General features: G+C 32.2%; 1 protein-coding gene across 3 annotated transcripts; it reads right to left on the minus strand.

Annotated features, from left to right (window-relative positions):
- Window positions 1–60: 60 nt before the first annotated feature.
- LOC138304915 (uncharacterized) lies at window positions 61–15,594 on the minus strand. Of its 3 annotated transcripts, none has more exons than XM_069245306.1 (9): window positions 15,469–15,594; window positions 14,473–14,599; window positions 10,470–10,602; window positions 9,865–9,937; window positions 9,307–9,400; window positions 8,870–8,988; window positions 7,744–7,928; window positions 7,192–7,268; window positions 61–4,878 (listed from the first exon to the last, which is right to left on the minus strand). In XM_069245306.1, the coding sequence occupies exons 2-9, from the start codon at window positions 14,590–14,592 to the stop codon at window positions 4,645–4,647; spliced, it is 1,035 nt and encodes a 344-aa protein (XP_069101407.1). In that variant the 5' UTR covers window positions 14,593–14,599; window positions 15,469–15,594; the 3' UTR covers window positions 61–4,644. The 3 variants fall into 3 exon arrangements, with proteins under 3 accessions (XP_069101407.1, XP_069101406.1, XP_069101408.1); XM_069245305.1 differs by lacking the exon at window positions 15,469–15,594 and adding an exon at window positions 15,281–15,461; XM_069245307.1 differs by lacking the exon at window positions 15,469–15,594 and adding an exon at window positions 15,369–15,389.
- Between the last annotated feature and the right edge of the window lie 6,226 nt (window positions 15,595–21,820).

Genomic DNA, 21,820 nt, shown 5'->3' on the forward strand with positions numbered 1-21,820 from the left:
TTCTGCTAATGAATGATACATAAACTTATAAAAGAAAAAATACCAAATACACATAAAAAATACTTCTAATAATATTTCATTCGAGTAGCTTATAGTATACATAATCTCAACATAACAAAATAAGGAAAATTGCAGAACTCATCATTCTATTCGACATAAAATTAACACAAATACATCAAAGACCTTTGTATAAGACATCAACGTATTATACGAGTACAATGTCAAATAGTACATCAAAACATCTAAGTCTCACCCCGAGACTCAGGATTAGTTACATTTGAGTACACATTTTTACTTACTTTAAAGATGCCCCACGGCTGACAAATGACAATTATTCTCCATAAAAAACAGGAGCAGGCGATTTAGTTTTTTTTCTTAAGTTACAAAAGTTGGTTATTTTCCACCATTACCACTATTGAAAAGTTTGATCATGAGCTTCTAATTTTACTACAAAATGAAAATATTAAAAATAATTAATTGCATCCCGAAAAAAATTCCTAGCACTATGTCCTATATGGAATGAAGTATAGATTGCGCATTCACCAAAAGCAAAATAAATTATCTTATATTGTCTTTTGTGTTAATTAGACACACATATACCTCTTTAAACAGCGATTATTCTTCAAATGATGAGTATAGTTTATACTCTGTTGGCGGTGGAGCATCTTTAAGGTAATTCATACAAATATATTCATCCTAACAAATGACTTGCTGTTTTATGGCTATAGGAAATATCTACCACTAAACGAAATATACGCGTATTTTATGACAATCCAGACAAATTATCAACCAATCCCCAGAATTCCATCTTTTGTTCACGTATTATAATTTAATGTATCACAAATGAATTGTCAGACGATAGACAGGCACTACATGTTCTTGCAATGGCTATCAATAAAGATGACCACCAAATAACCCCAGTCGTATCATACAAACACTTAAAGTTCGATCTATCAGAGGTCTCCATCTTGTTACAATGGCAGCAAATGTTGCTCATATGTATATGATATACCCCTTTGTATCAAACAAGTGGTCCTCTAATTGACCTGTCGACAATATAGGCAATATACGGAAACAGAATAAGAGGTACAGATACATAATATCGGAAACAAGCATTTCTATTGCAGCGATGCAATCAATTGCAACCTCAGTGTATAAAGAAACAGAAGAGAGCAAGATATCAATAGGACTTGTATCACTCACCTCGTGTGTTAAGGCACACTCAACAATGAAATATGAATAAGGCTATAATTAAGCACCCATGTCTTCACATTATTTAAAGCTATACGGATCATCCTTTTCTGTAGAAAATTGGTTCATTTTCGTATTGACGGACATGGATTGACTGACAACAGACGTCGCATTAACCCATATCTTTACTGGTCCCACGTACCAGATGAGCTATATTTATAAAATTAATATTCTACAATAAATATGTAAAAATACTGCAAAATACATGTAATTACAAAAACACATTTCTAAAATTAACAAAATATGAAATTAAAAACTCTGACAAAGTATATATGTAAACAAAAAGAGGGCTAATAGAGATATCATTCTCCACCTGCTATTTACTTAGTCTGATACATGATACAAGCTCATTTTTTTTAAAATATTTCAAACTGTCGTCATTATAAGGTAGCAATTGGAAAGTCCTTTATGTTTAGCCCTTTATTGTCCTGGGCTATCAATCGATCAACCCTTAATATGTGGCCCGGGACCGTAATTGTAGATTAAAGCCATTAATTTCAATAAACTTAGTAGGCATATATCCTAGCATCCCATAACTCTCACATAGATGTCTGCTTCACTCCGGAAACCCTGAACACGCATGCTACATGTTCGAAGTCTGTATTCTAGTCGCTTTTTCGCGTCATACACCACTGAAAGAATGTAATACTTCACAATAAAATAGGTGGAAGCCCTTCATCCCAGCATGCCACAGGCTAAATATAAATGCACTAGCGCTTACTTTTCTTAATGACGTCGATCAAATATATATATAATTTCGCTTATTTTAACAAATCATTGGCATGTGACCTCAAATGACGCCTATACCGTGTATTTGAATTCATTTCTTTGCCCTTTATTCAAGCAGTTCACAAACCCAATCGGAGTTTTTCATGCTTCTTGTATTTGTAAGTCTCTGCAGCTTATGCCTCAACCATGACATTTAAATGTAACGGATTTTTTTTTCAATTTCTAAATCACCCCTCTCCATTACTACATCTTATTCTTTTTTTACATATACATTGTGTCCATGCCATCGTTCAATCTTAAAAAACGTTTAAGCTTTAAAACGAATTTCGATTATTTCATAATTATACATGATTGTAGTCTTTGAGAAACACAATTATCGCCTAATTCAACATGACAGTATAACTAAAAAAAAGAGAACTTCACAAAAACCGGTAGCAACATGTAGAAGTGCAGTAACGAGCCGACTAATAAGGCAGCTCCTGTTATAATGTCAAACCTACATTCTATAAGGAATATCGAACTGTCAAATCACTGTTTCAGATTTTTAATTTTGTATTCAGTGATTGCTTGATTTTCAAATGGTATGATTTACTCGACAACACAGTTATCTGTAGTAGAACACAAGTCCGAACAAATGCTCGTAATCCGTATAACATCATATTACTGTACATGCAACACAATTAAACGTGTACTAATAGAAAATCGAATATATCTAAAATTTCTCTAGAGGAGTATCAATTTAAATAAAGTAAATCTATTATGAGTTATGCATCGTTATAAGTGTTAATTGCAAAATTTTAAATTGGGATCTGGTTCATTTTTGATGATCATAAAAACACATAACAACACAATATATCACTTATACTTAACATATAGCAAACACTAAGGCATGAGACACATCACCTAGCTAGTACTATAATACTGACACAATCATCAAATGAAAACTACTAGACTAGTATACATCGATATTGTTAAAATACTGTAAAAATACATTTAATTATAGCGGTGAACATATTTTTATCATGTTTGCGTTAAATGTTTTGTGCGACAAATATAAAATATGGGTACATTCTCTTCATGACATAAATACGTAAAACTATTGTGAATGTGTGAATTAATCATTAAACTAAAACTATTTCAAAATCAATTTAGCGCTTAAATTTCATTGTATCAACGTAAGTCTGTTGTTTGCAGTTACTGTAACATATATAGAATGTTAATAAAAATCTTCTTTGTACATCTATCTAATATTTCATTAAGAACAAAAAAATTCTGACATAGTATTTCGCCACTTACGTTTTCATCAAGGTGCCCTAGCTACTTACTGTACTACATGTATGACGCCAAATCATAGTTAATGTATCATGACGTCATAATAGGCTATAAACACACACACACACACATATACGTAAAAACTAAACACGTGCAACACCTATTCTTGTCAATATTATATTCTCGTTAATTTGACAACACATTTTCAAAGAGAGATAAAAGGGTTTGGCTAAATATGGGTTTCCGCATATCTGTGCTCAATTTAAAACAACCATAGCTCTTTATCAGAATGTAAAACCCAAAATAAATATAAAATAATTAATTTACAAGTTAATTGCTTATACTTCAAATTACTTTTAATCATAGGTTTAGTATTATTAACAGTTCATAACTTTTGCATCCTTACATTTATATATGAACATTAAAATATATTTGTCGAGAACAAAACATCGACCTCAAATACCAAGAAACCGTTTTTGATGATTGAAAAAGAGCGTGTTATATTTCAGCGAGTATTAAATCAATAAGCAAGGTGACATTGACATAGCAAATGGTAATAACAATTCATCAAATCAATCAAGGCAATCGATGTCGTTTCATCACCGATCAGGCAACAGTTGCACAAACATTTCTGAACGGAAGGGAACTCCTAAACTTCAAGGTGTCCATATGAATGTATTACTGGTATTACAGAGGTTAAAACATCTCATTTCAAGGAACTCTCCTTAACGTATGCTGCAGCAATATTTTCAAAAGGGGAACTTTTAAGCTAAAAGCTTTCCTGAAGTTAAGGAATGATCGTGAAACTGAACCCCAAAAATACAAAATACACAGTCAAATATATTGGTCTTTATACAACTATAGACGTCTCAGTAGAATCTGCGTTCTTGATGAGACTCATCTATTTCATTGTTTTAACAAGTATATGTTAATACTACTTCAACACCACTACAAAGTCAAAACACCACAAGGATACTACAGTTACTGTTAGAACATAAAACATATGTTAGTTAATGTGTAGAGAACTTTGTTAATTTGAAAGATGCGCCATGATCACATAATTTCATAAATATAATGTTAACAGCGTTAACTGAATGTTTCTGGAATTTATACCAATTGCAAATGCAATGCTGTAATCGGTTGGTTTTTTTTTTGGTTTTTTTTTGCAAGAAGTATATTTGCATTCTTTACAATATATGATACCTTTGGATATTTCTGCTTTTAACAAATATCATTCTGTGGCATTTTCTCAATGATTAACACTTCCACAACATAAAATTTACTAATTAACCATCACAATTTTAGGGTAAATATTCCCTTCTCACATACAGTTCTACGATAATTGCATATACAACGATTTCATATAAAACAGTAAGCTAGAGATATAGAGACTTAGCAATACGGCATGAGGTCATACCCCATCAACATTTCAGCGATAGGGTCCCGCAATGACAACAGTTTAAAAGGCTTGTTTTCACATATAGTCTTGGCATGGGGCAATGAATCGGTTACCCAGAAGTTCTCAAACTTAACGTCGTCCATCATGAACTTCTCCCAAGATTTGTTAGGAAAAACAGCATGAGTCACATAGGCACTGATACACTTGGCCCCTTTCTCCAGTAACGCCTGAAAATATATACAAATTAAGCAATGCTTATTTTTTTCAATCGACTATAAATAAGATTTAAACAGTTATAGACACATTCTCTAACGCATGAAAAGTCATCAGCCACTCAGGAGAACGTAGAATGTCAAAAATTATATAAACAAACTTACATTCTGGCAACGCATGAAAAGTTTAAAATACACTAATATACTTATGCTTGAAAAGTTATGATATTTAAAAAAAACCCAACATTAGGCCTTAAATGCGCATGGTGTAAATAAACTTGGCAAGGCTTGATAATACAAATTAAATAAACAAACTACAAAATAAACAATGACTGAAAATAATCTAATTATCATACAGACATTGTGCGCACACCACACATCGTGTAACGCACACCACACATCGTGTAACGTTGTGTGGTCACACAACTGTACTATACAAAGATTGATAAGATACAATTAACTTAATAACAGTTGAAAATCATAAACAAATTAATTAATGCCTAACAACACATAAACAAGTTTAGCAATGCCAGCATGAAATTAACAACATCTTGACAGGCATTACATAATATAACAAGTAATCCCAGAGGGATCTTGGCGCCCACCAAAGAATGATCTATGTCTGACAATGGAAAGAGGGAACTTTTCTCTGCTTTTCAAACTTTTTCAAAAATACTACATATAAAATTTGAGACAGATCGCTTCAGTACTTTCTGAGAAAAAGCAGTAACTATCAAAATCCAAGATGGCTCCTTGGCGGCCACCTTATTAATAGATCGGTCCCAAATTAAAATATGCACAACTTGGGCTCTAGGGAAACCAACTTATGAAATTTGAGAATGATCCTCTCAATACTTTCTGAGAAAAAGCGATAACAAACTTTAACTATTAAAATCCAAGATGGCTGCCTGGTGGCCATCTTGTTGACCAATCGATCAAAAAATGCATTATGCATAACTAGAGCCCTAGGGGAACCTACATATGAAATTTGAGAAAGATCCCTTCAGTACTTTGTGAGAAATAGCGATAACAATCTTTAACTATCAAAATCCAAGATGGCTGCCTGGCGCTCATCTTATTGACCGATTGGTCCCAAAACGCAATATGCAAAACAAGGGCCCTAAGAGAACATACATATGAAATTTGAGACAGATCCCTTAAGTACTTTCTGAGAAATTATGATAACAAACTTCAAATATTAAAATCCAAGATGGCTGCCTGGCGGCCATCTTGTTGACCGAGTGGTCCCAAAATGCAATATGCACAACTAAGGCCCTAGGGTACCTACATATGAAATTTGAGACAGATCCCTTCAGTACTTTCTGAGAAATAGTGATAACAAACTTTAACTATCAAAATCCAAGATGGCTGCCTTGCGGCCATCTTGTTGACCGATTGGTCCAAAAACGCAATATGCACAACAAGGGCCCTAGGAGAACATACATATGAAATTTGAGACAGATCCCTTCGGTACTTTCTGTAAAATAGAAATAACAAGAATTGTTAACGGACGGAACGGACGGACGGACGGACGGACGGACGGACGGACCACGGACCATGGACAAAAAGCGATTTGAATAGCCCACCATCTGATGATGGTGGGCTAATAACATGTATATGGTCTACAAAAAAATAGAAAACAAATACTGGAGTGGTACTTCTAAAACTAAGTTAAAAAAAAATTGGAAAGTTGAAAGGCAATATGTATAAAGCACTCATACAAACATACACTGGTTCTTCTAAAATAACCTGAGCTAGAATTTATTTGTTTAAAATTGTATTTCTTGTAATTTTCACCATCACACACTCTCATAAAACATACAATGTGTGAATATGGATGCTTATATATGATGTTTCAGATCCATGAAAGCACCAAAATACTATTGACATAGCGGTAAATGTCGCATGAAATATCCCACGTTTTGAAAGAACTGCCATAGTCAATGCCATGTTTCAAACTTTCAGGTAATATCGGAAAACTGAGTTAAACATCACGTGACCAACAACTTTGATACACGTATAGATCGGAACCTCGTGAGCCATATCATATGGTCAATATCGGCAATACCCGTACAGATCTGAATAGATCGGAACAGTTTGGATATTTCTGAGCTATTTTAAACGTGCACATGTTAAAAATCAATATTTTAATTTAATTGTTTAACAACTTTGCGAATGCGAACTTTACTAAAGTCGGTAAATATCGAAAGTTTAAAACTTAGAGAGGCGGAGAAAAATATGTAGAACACTCTAAATACTTTTTCTATGCCAAAAATACAATAAGTCATACATCTTTAATATTGAAAACATAAGGGATATAATACTCACCCTGCCACACTCCTTCAGTGTGCCACCTGTCTGGACTAAATCATCTATAATGATCACATGTTTTCCTTCCGGATTTCCTGATAAACAAAGTAAACTCAGTTTCAGCAATCTCCACAATCTGTACAGTCGAGACTGTGTGAACGAACATCTGTATGTAGCGACTCCCTGTCTTATGTGACCTAACATGAGACCTCCTAACATATTTTGCTATATAATGGGTCTGTTTTCATGGACTTCCTGTCTAGTCTTGAACAACCTTTCATTTGCCTGAGGCCAGTGGATTTGTAAAATTCAGCAAATTAAAGCCAATATGTAACATACCATAGACAAAATGCTATCAATTAATATCAAAGTCACACTAGTCTAGATGCTGCAGTTGAATACATTACTCTTTGCCTCGGCTTTCAACTCCGTAACCTGACCTCCAACTTCACCTAATAATTACTGGTTTAGAATGGCATATTTACATAAATTGTTGAGCAAATATATGGTATGCAATAACAAATCACAAATACTGGATATAAAATTAACAGCTGCGTGACTTTGACTCACCATCTTTAACTTTGACTATGCGTTTCTTGCCATCTCTGATTTTTACACAGGTGATTGAGTTCTCCTCTGGGAAGAAATGGTGAAATCGTTTGAAGGCACCATCATCAGGAAAAGCGTACACAATGTTGTCCACATCAGGGAGCTTGCTTGTCTCATTCTTTAATAAAGGCACGGCTGACTCCAATCTGATATAAAACAATTTCAAAGATCATATGTAACATCTAAGATCATCAAAGACCCTTCAACATTACAAAAAAAGGAAATGTCTATATTATATAAATTCTCTATCCACCTCTTTAATACTCAAATGCCGACCAGGACAGGATGGATGGATGTATGGATGGATGGATGAAATTGGTTCAGGATAAAATGGGACATATAGATGTACATATATGTAATCCCTCTCACATTTTATGAGTTATGAGAAGGACATCAATATAAAATTTAGTGCTTTCTACACCACATCGTATTGCTTTGATAGGATTAATCGATTGTTATGGAAGTTGAGGTAAAATGTGTTCTTCACATTGAGGCAGATTGGAAGTTAAATGGTTTCACAGAGTATCTTATGAAACAAGAGGCCCAAGGGCCTTAACGGTCATCTCACTACCTTGGCAATAGTGCTATAGGAAATTAATTAGGTATGGTGTCATGGTAGCCATCTTTCAACACTTTGTCACCAGTATAAATATAAATAACACCAGTAGAACTTTAGAAGAAGTTCAAAATGTGTTTTCAAGATGACCAATGTGGTGGCCATCTTGGATTTCAGATCAACCCGAAAAATAACAGCACTTTGTCAGGACTATATCAGGATCATTTCAGGCAAGTTTCAACCAAATCGCACCGGTAGAACTTGAGAAGAAGTTCAAATGTGTAAGGTTTACGCATTGCGGATGGCGCACGTTCAGATGACCTACCAAATAAAACTCTGACAAACTATGATGTGTCTCATAAGGAAACTGACAAAATGACTAATTATTCTGACAAAATGTTTTGTATTTTTTAAAATTTGAAATGATTTAATGGTTAATCAATATCTGACTAATTACTGTCAGACTGACATAATGTGATAAGTCATGTATATCCTTTAACAAAATCGGACAAGGTGGATTTACATAGATACCTAGGTATGATATTATCTGAGAAGTAAAATCTCTCCTGTAAAGCATGTATGTCAAAGATGCAGATCTGGGCGGGTCCTTTTGTTGTCAGTGGTATGGCAGACAGCAGGGTGGCCAGAGTCTAAAACATTAAAATATATTACATATTGATATCTGCATAAATATGTTTCAGTAGAAAATACTGTAACACTTTTAAGTAACAATGAATTGAAGAATTATATTTCATGTAAAGATAATGAAGGATAGAGGTACATGTATTCTATCCTTGGTGTCACAAAATGATATGACAGGGATATCACACCATAGAATATAATAGAGATATCAAGTCCTAATATATGACAGAGAATTAACACCCTCCCATATGTGACAGAGATATTACACACTAAATCCCCCATCTTCCTGTTTACAACACCACCTATATATAGTTATATATAGTGACCTTAGCTGTGGCTATCTGACCCTCCGTGTCCACTCGCTCCATCGTTCCAGTAGGAAAGTAGGGCAGAATGAAATGAAATGACCTTGCTAAATATCTGTAAAATATGGGATAATAATTTTGATAACAGGTTGCAGAAATTTACTGATTTTCCTTTATAAAAAGAGATAAGCATTGTCACGTAAAACTTCACCTTTAAAACCAAAAAACATTTTTATTTAATATTATAATATGTTATTATTTCAAAAGAGTAACTTTCCTCTTATTTTAGCCACCTAACTGCCTGAACCTTGTACCGGTATTTTATAGATTGCATAGCAGAAATAAAAAAAAAATTTAAAAAAAGTTGCCAGGTACTGACCTCTGGTCGGTGGTTTTTATCCGGGTACTCCGGCTTTCCTCCACCAACAAACCTGGCACGTCCTTAAGTGACCTTGGCTGTTAATAGGATATTAAATTGATAAACTAAACTAAAGCATAGCAGTAAGTAATCTATTTTCACTTTTTCCTTTTACATCCTATATTTCAATCAGTGTGAATCACTCTCACGTTGACTGTTACCTTGGAAACATATAGAGAAGAGACAGCTGTTCAAATATGATATCAGGTGTATGGAAACTCCCGATAAAAATCACTGAAAGGAAAAGAGATACATGTATATCAAAATATTCAAGTATTGAAATTAAATGCTTAATTAACAAAATAATCCTAATATCTTGCGTTACGGATGATTAAAACATATTGCTATGATATCAGAATAATGATTCATTATATTTATTGATCAATTATTATGGAATAATAAAAATATCAACTGAATCGTTTTATTAACATTTAGGAGTTAATGATGCAATGTCATAAGGGGAGATAATCTGTATATATATATATTCACAATCTCTGCCTTGAAAGATCAAAAGAGAGGAGAATGTAGTAACTATTTTATGCTTTTCAATTTAAATGATATAGAATTGTATTAGATATATAATGCATATAATACATGTATAATGTTTCTGATGTCTCCGTCTGATACAGGTAATCATATAAGGGGAGATAATTTATATATACATGTATATTACCATCCGTATATCCCTCTGTAATCTGTATTTTTACTAAACCTGCCTTCACATTGGAAAGGGAATATATATCTGTACATATATATATATAGTTACCATCTCTGCCTTGCATATCTTTCACATCATCTATAAAGATATTTGGAAAACCGTCGTTGAATTTTTTCCACTGAATATTCCGGTATTGGACTCCACGTGGACCAGCTGGAGCAAAGGACAGTGTTCTTTGCAGCTAAAAAGAAAATTTATCTGAATTAGTAACAGAGCATATTCTAATGTTAAAATATTTCCTTGATTTGAAATGTTAGATCAGAATACATAAATGATTTTCATCTTAATCAATTAGAACAACTTTTCTGCAGAACTTACATATAACTTACAGTAAAACCGGTCTAATTTAGTGTTCATCTTTGTATAGCAACTAAATTCTTTAAATATATTTGTCTCTTTTCAAGTTATATTTTTCCCTTTGGCATTTTTCAAATATGCAAATCAAATCATTACTTATCAATGAATTATATATCCCTTTATACTGAGGGTCATTGTTTGATTGTTTGCTTATGGCTGTATTGATCATTTACACTGTACAGTAAAAAAATAAATGAGCATATATAATAAGGTAGTGCAAAGTTTATTGCCTTCTTTTCAATAACAGAAAAACAAATCTTGAGTCGATTCTGTATAGAAAATATAAAATCTGCAAATGAATTGTGTGGAAATGAATTTTGACCTATGTCTGATTCTCAAAGTACTATCTTATTTATGACAGATTGATATTTAGTATGGTACATCTTCTATTTAGATAATATTATATACATTTCAATTCTAAATGACACACACATTTAACATTTATTTTTATCATTATTATAATATAGTATCAAATAGCATTCACTGCCTCTTTAAAATAAATGCTTATCATATCTATCATCGTTGTTAAAATAGTGTAATGTTTGTAGATATATGGAATACTTTACATTATTGCACTAGTCATCATCCAGGCGGTAATTGTCATTACATATAGTCATAGTGGTATTTAGTACGACTAACATTGTATGTGTATTGCACATGCCTATGGATGTTGTTGCTGACTGCCCGCCATATTGGAATAAAGTATGAAACATGTGCGCCGTGTTTATTCCTGAAATAACATCAAATGAAAGCCTACACCCGGACATTTCAAATAGTATTGGGAGTTGACCCCTTATGTTGAATATGTAACAATAGATTTAACTTGACATCCGACCCTTGTGATGTTGTTATATGGATAATTTAGTCAAAGAATATATTAAAATTCATATTATATGAAATAAAAAGATTCTTATGAAAGTTGGAGTATTGGTATCACTGTCACCTGCCAGCAAGTGCATCCGCTCCCTTAGTAAGTGCGAGAATTTGTTCATATATTTGGCTTTGTAATTACCTTTCATAATGGATGTAGAACAGTTTTAAAATAGTTTTATGTAATTTGCTTCTTAGTTATATAAAAACTTGCTTCTGAATTTATTTTAACTTAAAGAAAATATATTGTTGAAATCTGATATCAACTTCTATCAAAATGATCTACATATCTATGTTTTACCACATACAGTATAGTATTTAAATACTAATAGATACTCTCTCTAATAACCTATAAGCAGCATGCATGTAAACATACTTTATTAAAAGTCACATAGTCAAAAGTCCCTACAAGACAGTTAACAATTTCACTAGTTTCCAGCAACTATTTGAAGGATGTAGCATGTGGCAGCCCTGCAAGATCTCGGTAGAGTACATCGTACAATTGTACAGTTTGGATTATGTGAACTCAGGATACAGCTATTTTCAAAATTATAGTATCTGAAATTGGTGAATGTTGATCTGATAATCAGAACCCTTTGACCCACTAGAGCAAAGTATATGGTACACGTAACATTATACATTTTGAGACTTTGAGAATTAAAAGTTCAAATATAATTTATAAAAACATGATACCAAGTAGATAATAAAATTGCTCCTTTTAATTCATAAACTGAACAATGCCATTTCTAAATTGCGAGAAAATGGTATGAAATCTCAAAGTATTTTTGAATATTTTTAAAAATTTTAATCTAAATTAATAATAATTTTATATTAGCCTTGTACTTGTAGTATTAAAAAATAAGTTTTTTTTTCTAAAGATAAAAGCATACTTTCAGACATATGGAATGCACTAGAATTATTCTAAGAGAATTTGAATATGTAAATACTACAGTGTATATTATAATATAACTGCACGAAAAAGTTTGCTAGTGTTTGTTTTTTTTTGAAAGTAATGTTAATTTTGTTTAAATGCTTAAATTAGGATTTCCCATCTTTTCTGGCATGTGTGTGTGACTACTACTGGATAAAGTGCATATATGTTCAAGCTTAGATCAAGGTTTTCCTTTCATTTGGAAAGTACTTAAAATATCAGTCATTTCTCTCAACAAATCACAATCTATTTGGTACTTCAGTGTATTCTGATACAGAAAAAATCAGGGAAAAAAAGCTTGAAGATGGAATTTTCCCTTAAGCAAATTTTTACCATGTTACCATATAAAGTTTTGTTTACAGATATTTAACAATGCCCACGCAATAACTTGAAACCCCTTGATATAAAAGGCTTGCGATAGTCAGAGAAATATGCCACAATACACTTACCCTGTCCTGGTTAAGTATGAAAATAAAATAACATGCATGTGATACTAACAAAACTTTACAAAAGAAAATCCAAAAAGCGTTATAATAGCAAGCTATATGCTACGAAACTGTGTCAGCGCTTTGTATCACCTGATAATATGTATATATACATTATGTACATTGTTAATATATATATATGTATATATAGAAAAAAATACACAAACGACGAAGTCTTCGTTGAGCATTAGCGCTTTCACTTTATCTTCAGATGCTCAACTGTAGTTGCATGGTAACAATAACAACAACAACACATGATGACGTTATAGATTTGTTGACGTCACAATATATAAAGGGGAGGTAAATCTTAAATTACTTTAGACTTTTTAGTTTAGGTTTAAATAATTTGATAATATACTTTTCTTTCTCTTTTCTTTCTAAAGCAGTGTCTGTGTATATTTTGTAAAATGGAAATATTTTAAAGTTGTTTTAAAATACCACATAACTACAGTTAAGCATCTGAAGATAAAGTGAAAGCGCTAATGCTTAACGAAGACTTCGTCGTTTGTGCATTTTTTTCTATGTTATTACACCGGACAATGTGAAGATTATTTTTTTCTGTATATATATCTATATATATATATATATATATGTTATACAGTTTGATACCCAAGATAAGGAAACTTTTTCAAGTGATTATATAAAGCTACTGTGTCTTTATGTATACATTGTGTTTACATCATCAATAGTCCTGACAGTAGCAACAATGGATCAAATGTCCATAACATTGTTGAATGAAAATTATTGACAATTGAAAGAGAATATCTTCTGTGTTCTATTTCTTAAATTAAATCCTTAGCTGTAGCTTCTAGCTACATTTGTATTAAGTGAATTAGGTTGAATTTTCACCAGTTGTTAATTATATAAGTGACATTTCTTCAACATGAACATCATGACTACATCAAGATATAACGGTACTAGTGATAGCTAGCAGATTATTTTACATAAATTCCACTATTGTCTACCCAAGGGAACAAATTCGGACATCAGGGCTATTGTCTAACCCATCTAGATAATTGAAGGTAGATCTCTCTAAATATTTAGATAATGCATAGGTGTACTGTAAAGAGGTTTGTATAATAATTTACTTCTATATATAGGTAATTATTTTGTACAAATGTATGGGTATTTTTATACATATTATACATCTTTTTTCAAGTGAAAACCATAAATAAGGGGGAACAATCTTTAATGCAGAAATATATAATACAATAAAAAATTAACTTTTCTAAAATAATTGAGACTTAATTAAACAATTCATGCTGTGCTAAGTTTGGACTCAGCTAGTTTTTATTTTGTTTTTGTTCCTTTATTGGAAGTGCATGCATCCAGATTTGCAAATAACTATATAACAAGAACTTGCATTTTACTACATGCACAGATCATTAATATTATTTCTCCAACTTACACTTCTCTTGGGTCCCTCTGCTAGATTCATGAGTTCCTCACATCGTGTCACTATATCCTGGGCCAGTGAGGCCATGGATGTATGGGCATACACCATCACTGGGCTGTCGTCTCCATTCATCTTCACTCTGATCAAGTACAAAATGTAGTACAACTAAGTAGTAGTAAATTTATATATACTTACTTGTAATTAACTACCATAATTGACAATAACTACATGTACATGTACGATATGCTATTACTCCAACAACGTTAGAGGTATAGCATGACGAGACACTTTTGATAATTACATTGTATTTCCCATCAGAATTTCTTAATATCGAGATCTAATATTATTGGATTAGATATGCTATATACATGCATGCAGCTTCATAATGTAAATGTACATTTATGTTGTACAACCTCAGAAGTGTACATGTACATGTACATGTATAACAACTGTATGCAGATAAATAGTCATCATAATTTCATGTACATGTACAAAATGCAAGTAATATACATGCAGTGCATCCAGCTGACCCTTGACTTTTAGCAGATTCAGGAGTCAAATCATCATTTCTCAGATATCTTAAGAGTCAAAACATATGACAAATACACATGTGCTCCAAACTCAAGAATCAAATCTGATTTCTGAGAGTCAAAATCTTACTCTCAGTGGTCCACTGTATGCCCTGACATATATATAAAAATGTACATATACAAGTGCGTGCTTCTGATATAATCTTACATGTAACTTAATTACTGTTAAAATTATCAGATTATTGCATTCCAAATGTCATATGTATTAGCTATATTATATAATTACTCACAGGTTGTTTTTTGTGGTATAATCACTAGTTAGCTACAGCTATGGCGTAATAAAATGTATCACAATGAAAAATCTTATTAAAAAGTTACAATGCAATGTGACTCCAAATAAATCATTAATGGAAAATTCCACGAAAACTGGAATTCCGGCTGTTTCATGGAAACATGATACCGAAAGTAGGCGACGTACCGGTTACCGTTGTTTGTAAACAATTGAAGAGCGTAGTAAAAAGGGGGACAACTCCGGAAATCCAGCCACCCTAGCCTGATACTCAGGAGTTTGACATTCTGTCACTAATATATAGAATACATACATAAAAATACCCCTATATACTGGCGGTATTTTCATAAATGTATACTATATATTATTGACAGAACGTCAAACTCCTGTGCCTGATACGTATACAGTAGGCTACTACTGGAAGGCGATGTATACGTACAATACCATTGCAGTTGATTTAAGGTGGCTGGCTCGACCGTTTAGTTTAAACAATATTTATTCAAATATATACATACATATACACCAATACATACAGACAGCTAGGATGGGAAAACAAGCTTAGAGCTTATACTAATTCCTCTCCTGAAATAAAAGCACGGCGTTTTGACATGGACATATACACAATAACAGAACAACCAGTGAGACCATACATTTATACTTACATTTGTAAGTAGAGATATTTCTCTCTCTCTCTCTCTCTCTATATATATATTTTTTTGGTAGTACATTAAGTGTTTAATATAGAAATATACTGTCAATAGACAATTAATTTTATAGTTACTTTTCAATTAAGTGATAAATCTATATGATTTACGTATACGTCTACTGCAGACATTTAAAATAATAATTTTGTGATAGTAAATGTAAAGTTATAATTATGAATTAATTATGTAGTTTGACAAGTTATATTGATTGAAACCCCAGTGAAAAAAAGAAGAAAACTATACAAGGTATGAATTACTAAAATCTTTTACTGTAAAAGATGAACTTCTGTACCGAAACAAAAATTTCCTCGTTCATTTTATTTTCAAATGAAGGATCACCCCATAAAAGGATATTTAAATCGTCAACGATATTATATTTTGTGAATATACCAGAGAGATATTGGTGCCTAATGTCAGCATATTTGATGCAATTGAACAAAAAATGAAAGGAATCTTCTATTATAAAACCACATGCACAACGAGGCGAATCTATAAGATTTTTACTGTAAAGATGTTGGTTTAATATACTGCATTCTAGACGCAACCGAGCATGAAGTATTTGGTCTGATCTATTACCTGTGTTAAAATAGCTAATCGGTGTTCTTGTGATTTCAGTTTCAAAGTAGTTTTTGAGAACCTTAATAGAGGAATTTTCTCTTATATCTAATGGAAGTTCATTCCATGCACGAGTCGATGAAGGTAAAAAAGATTCATAATACAAATTTGTCCTTGTGCGAATTGTTTGATGCATATCTGATCGTCTAGTGTTGTATGTATGAATTGCGGTTGGTCTAGGGGGTAATATGGAGGAAAGATATGTTGGCGATGTGTTATGAACCATTTTGTGATATTGTAAAAGTTTATGTTTCCTACGACGTTCGAATAGCTTTTCCCATTGTGTGTCTTTATAAAGTAACTCTATTTTCGAAAGTTTGGTTCCCCCTGTTATAATTCGGGCCGCTTCTGTTTGAACATTTTCTAACCTATCAATTAAGTATTTTGGTATATTGTCCCAGATTACATCCGCATATTCTAAGATGGGTCTAATGAATGACATGTAAATGTGTTGTAAAGTGTCTCTATCAAGTGTAAATTTTAATTTTCTCAGTATGTTTAATCTTTTAGAGGCTGATTCTATAATATGGTCTATATGTATATTCCAAGAAAGATTTGAAGAGAACCAAACTCCAAGATGCTTATGATTGGTAACTTCAGAAACAACATTGTTATTTAAGTAAATGTCTCCGTGATCGGGTCCTAATAATTTCCGTGATATTATTAAACTTTCTGTTTTGTTTGGGTTAAAGGTCACCAACCACGTATCAGCCCATTTTTGAATGGTTTCAAGATCATTATTCAACATTGATCTGGCTACATTTGGATTATTAACAATAACATACAGAGACGTGTCATCTGCAAACAGTTTAACGTTACATCGTAAATTTACAACTATGTCATTGATATAAATAAGAAAAAGTAGAGGACCGAGTATTGACCCTTGTGGTACACCCGCATTTATGTTTTTGAAGTTTGAAAATTTACCGCCAACAACTACTCTTTGCTTCATATTTATTAAATAACTTTCAAACCATTTAATAATGTTACCTGATAAGCCCGCTAGTTTCAATTTATATATCAACCCATCATGCCAAACACGGTCAAACGCCTTGCTTATGTCACAAAATACTATTCTAATTTCTTTCCCTAAGTCTAAAGCTTTCCCAATATCATTTGTAATATAAAGTAGCTGATTAATTGCAGAATCACCGGATGTAAAACCCGACTGGTGTTCAGTGAAGAAGTTTTTATTTTTAAGAAAATTGTAAATATATTTAAACACACAACGTTCCATTAATTTACCAACAATACTTATAAGAGAAATGGGTCTATAGTTTGCTAGATTAGATCTATCGCCTTTTTTAAACACTGGAGTTACATTTGCAGTTTTCCAACTATCTGGATGAATACCTGAATTTAAGGAATTATTAAAAATACAACATAGTGGTTTACATAATTGCTCTTTGCCTTCTTTCAAAAGCTTTGCATGAATTAAGTCGGGACCAATTGCTTTAGACACGTCAAGAACACTAATGGCGTCATTAACATCCTGGGGAGTTATAGTGAATATATCTAAATAAGGTGGATGGAATACATTGTGTGTAGGTAATGTAGCATGTGAAGTGTTTAATGAAGACTGTTCTGCGAAATAGGTGTTTAGTGCGTCTGCTTTACTTTTATCATCATTAATTACTGTATTGTTACATATTAAAGGGGGTATGGAAACAGATTTTTTGGAGAAGCGAGTAAACGTGATTGCTAATTTCCACCATTGTCGGGTGCATGGTTTGGTAAGTTTAAGTGTATTTGACAGTTTAGTTTTGTAATCTGCCTTGGCTCTTCTTATCGCATCAACACATGAATTACGTAACTTTTTGAACTTATTCCAATGGATTTGACTTTGAGTGTGCTTAGCTTTCCTATGCATACGTTTCCTAGCTCTTATCAGAGCTCTGATATTATTATGCATCCAAGGGGAATCTCGAGGACGAACAGTAATAATTTTGTTGGGAACTGAACATGCAGCACAAGTTAAAATTGATTCGGTTAAAAAGTTAACAGCATCTTGTGGAGGGCAATTATTTATATTTACCTGCCAATCGATTTCACCAAGTTTGTTATTGAACAGCTGATAGTCGCCTTGGTTGTATAGCCATACTTTTCTTTTAAATGTACAATTGTAGGTGTTTTTAGGAATATCAATATATACATATATAGGGCAGTGGTATCTATCTAAAGCTGGTAGAAACGATTCTCCAACTGATACCTTTTTAATCATATTCATATTATTAACTATGAACAAATCGAGTAAAGAAGAAGTTCTTTCAGTGAAGTTTGTTGGATCATTTACTAATTGAGTTAGGGAATAACGATGTAGAATATCTTTTATATGTGTTGGTCCGTGTGTACCTGGCAGGTTCAACATGTTTTCATTAAAATCACCAGTTATAAAGATATTCTCAGTATTTGTATCAACAGCAAGATCTATAGAGTTTTCTATGAGGAGCCATATATCATTTTTGGAATTTGGAGGTCTATAAAATGTTCCAATTAAAATATCAATATTGTTTACACTTATTTCCAACCAAATACATTCCAAGCTTGCTATTTCAAGATCAGTACGACGGTGTACTTTTATATTTTTATTTACATATACAGCTATTCCTCCACCTATACGATCATATCTACTCCTAAGAAATGGGGGATGGAATTTGTCGAAAAGCAGATCATCCGAGGTCTCAGTGATAGAGTTTAACCAAGTTTCGGTAATAGCGATAAAATCGAAATCTTCAAGTTCAGACATTATAATATCTATTTTTGGTAGCAAACTTTGAACATTATAGTGAACTATTGACAAGTCATTATCATTATCAAATGATACAGTACTGTATGATGAAATTGTGTCTGAGTTATCAACAGAAGGACCCGGATTTAATTCAACATCTCCACATTGATATAGCAAATACGCAAACCATAAATGTACTAATAATATTAAACTGCAGACGCAAAAATATATACACACAATATATAACTGCTTATTACTATTTTCATGGAGAGCTTGCTGACTATAGATGTTGTTTATTTTGCCTTCAGAAATCAAAAATAAAAACACAGTAATTGGAAGTGATCTGTATTTATAGAGCCAGAACAAATTTACCATCAGAAGAAAAAAAGGGGTGATCCTCTTATTATCAAGTGGAAGGCGAGCTTTAAAACCATGTATACCGATTCTCATGCGGTGACACATATACTCAACAGGCATTAGGTTATACGATAAAGGTAATACAGATAAGACCGCAGATGAGAACCGATGTACATGGTTGATATGAATAAAATATTAAAATATTGGCTCGACCGTTTGAAAGTAATTAACTTTTTTTCATTTAACCGTTATAGATATCTTTATTTGTATGGTCATGTTGTGTCAAAATAATGAAAAAAAAGTGTATGTCATTGTGCTAGTTTTTTGCTAGCCTCTTTTCAAAAGTGTTATCTTGACATCAACTTAACCAAACCTTTGCGCAGAAATATAGCACAACAGGACATCTACTTGGTAAATGTAATGCAATAAAATTATATGAAAATAATACAAATATAAGATTTTTTCATTTGTTCTTACATTAATGTATTTGTATGGATGTCTTGTCTTTATTAATAAATATCAAACATAAATCAATGTAGATCTATCTATTGTTTCCTAGCGTTGATTTGAAAAGTGTCTCCATGGCAACGTTTCCCTCAATTTTCAGCACTAGTATATAGCAAAATGTGTTGTCCATTTCAACATGATAAAAATATATGAAGAATTAATTAACTTTTTTCCAAAGATGCTCATTTTGCAGAGGACATCCATATCTTTATAAAAATTGTGAGAAAATGGTATGTCATCGTTCAAAGAAAAAAGATATTGGATGTTAAATCCATAGCAACCGTTTCCATTAGCAACATTTTTCTAAAATGTATAAATAGGGTTGCTGTGTACATATGAATGTAATCTAAAGTATATTTTTTTCTGATAAAGACATGTTATGCATGTGAAGATGATACAATATTTGTTTTTCAATGAAAAACATTATTTTGGTCAACTTTTATTAGTAATCAACCGTTGCATAGCAACCAAGCAGTATTCTATCTCAAAAGTCTTACATGGATTCAATTTTGCATTCTGTTCAAAGTTATTTGATATATATAGCATTTTCACAAAAGTTTTTCTTTGAGACATTCATAAATTTTCATTATTAAAACAATTTTGTGATGAAAAAAATACTCTATGAAAGGTTGTGTACCCTAGCAACCACTTTCAAATATTTCTCCTTCACATAATTGAATGCAATGTACTTCATAACAATAAAATTGCATTTTCATACATAGAAAATGATCAATGATCAAATTTCGAGGTCGCTAAGTTATATTCAATCAAAGATCTTAATTCCTATATTAAATTATTAGCATCAAGGGGATATATGAATGTCATGTAAACCAAACACTGATAACAGGACTGAGGTCCTTGGTAACATGACTTCCAAGATAGTGATTTTTATCAATGTACTATGTGCCCCTGGCTGCTTAAAGGAAGTTATACAAAATCAAACCATATGAATTCCATATAGAAATCTAATAGAAGCAAGTAAATAACAATTATTGTTTATGAAATATTTCCCATTCATAAATGTAAATTGAATTCCATTCCAAGATCAGAAAAAAATACAAAGTGAAAATGTTATGTATGAACATGTATCGGCACTCTATGATGACAACAGACAAAGCACAAAAGCAAATTGGCATCCACTCTCTGATGCGGCATCATTTTATAGATTATCTTTAAAAAATCATCTTTTAATTATTAAAAGTTTGTATCCTTAAATGATGATTAACAACATCAATTCATGTAATATTTGATTTATTAAAAAACTTGAGCATGTATAAGATAGATGTTCTGCTCATTGAGAAGTTAGAATTGACATAATCACAAATATGACATAATGAAACTTTTACAATAAATTCAGAAAAAGTTCTGACAATGGAAAGATTCAGCATTAAAACTATCATATTGATATCAAATTATCTATACATATCATAGAATAAAGACTATAAATCCAATATTAGATCATAATGTTTTGTTTCTAATATCCATGAAGAAATCAATCTTTCAACACTTGTGTTGAATGATTACCAGCAACACTCAATCAACTAAGACATCTCTTCATAGTTTCTGTGACCATATTTCCATAATCCCTGGATCGAACAAGGCTTGAGTTATGTCCCCTGAAAGCTGCACA

Source organism: Argopecten irradians, chromosome 12 (genome assembly GCF_041381155.1).
Source record: "Argopecten irradians isolate NY chromosome 12, Ai_NY, whole genome shotgun sequence".
NCBI classification, from domain to species: Eukaryota; Metazoa; Mollusca; class Bivalvia; order Pectinida; family Pectinidae; genus Argopecten; species Argopecten irradians.

Coding starts and splice junctions, on each gene's coding strand:
- LOC138304915 (XM_069245306.1), bottom strand. CDS start 14,592: ATGAATGGAGACGACAGCCCAGTGATGGTGTATGCCCATACATCCATG. Junction 9,401..9,864: donor CTTCTCTATATGTTTCCAAG/GTAACAGTCAAC, acceptor CATATTTTACAG/ATATTTAGCAAGGTCATTTC. Junction 7,269..7,743: donor CATAGTCAAAGTTAAAGATG/GTGAGTCAAAGT, acceptor TTTGTTTATCAG/GAAATCCGGAAGGAAAACAT.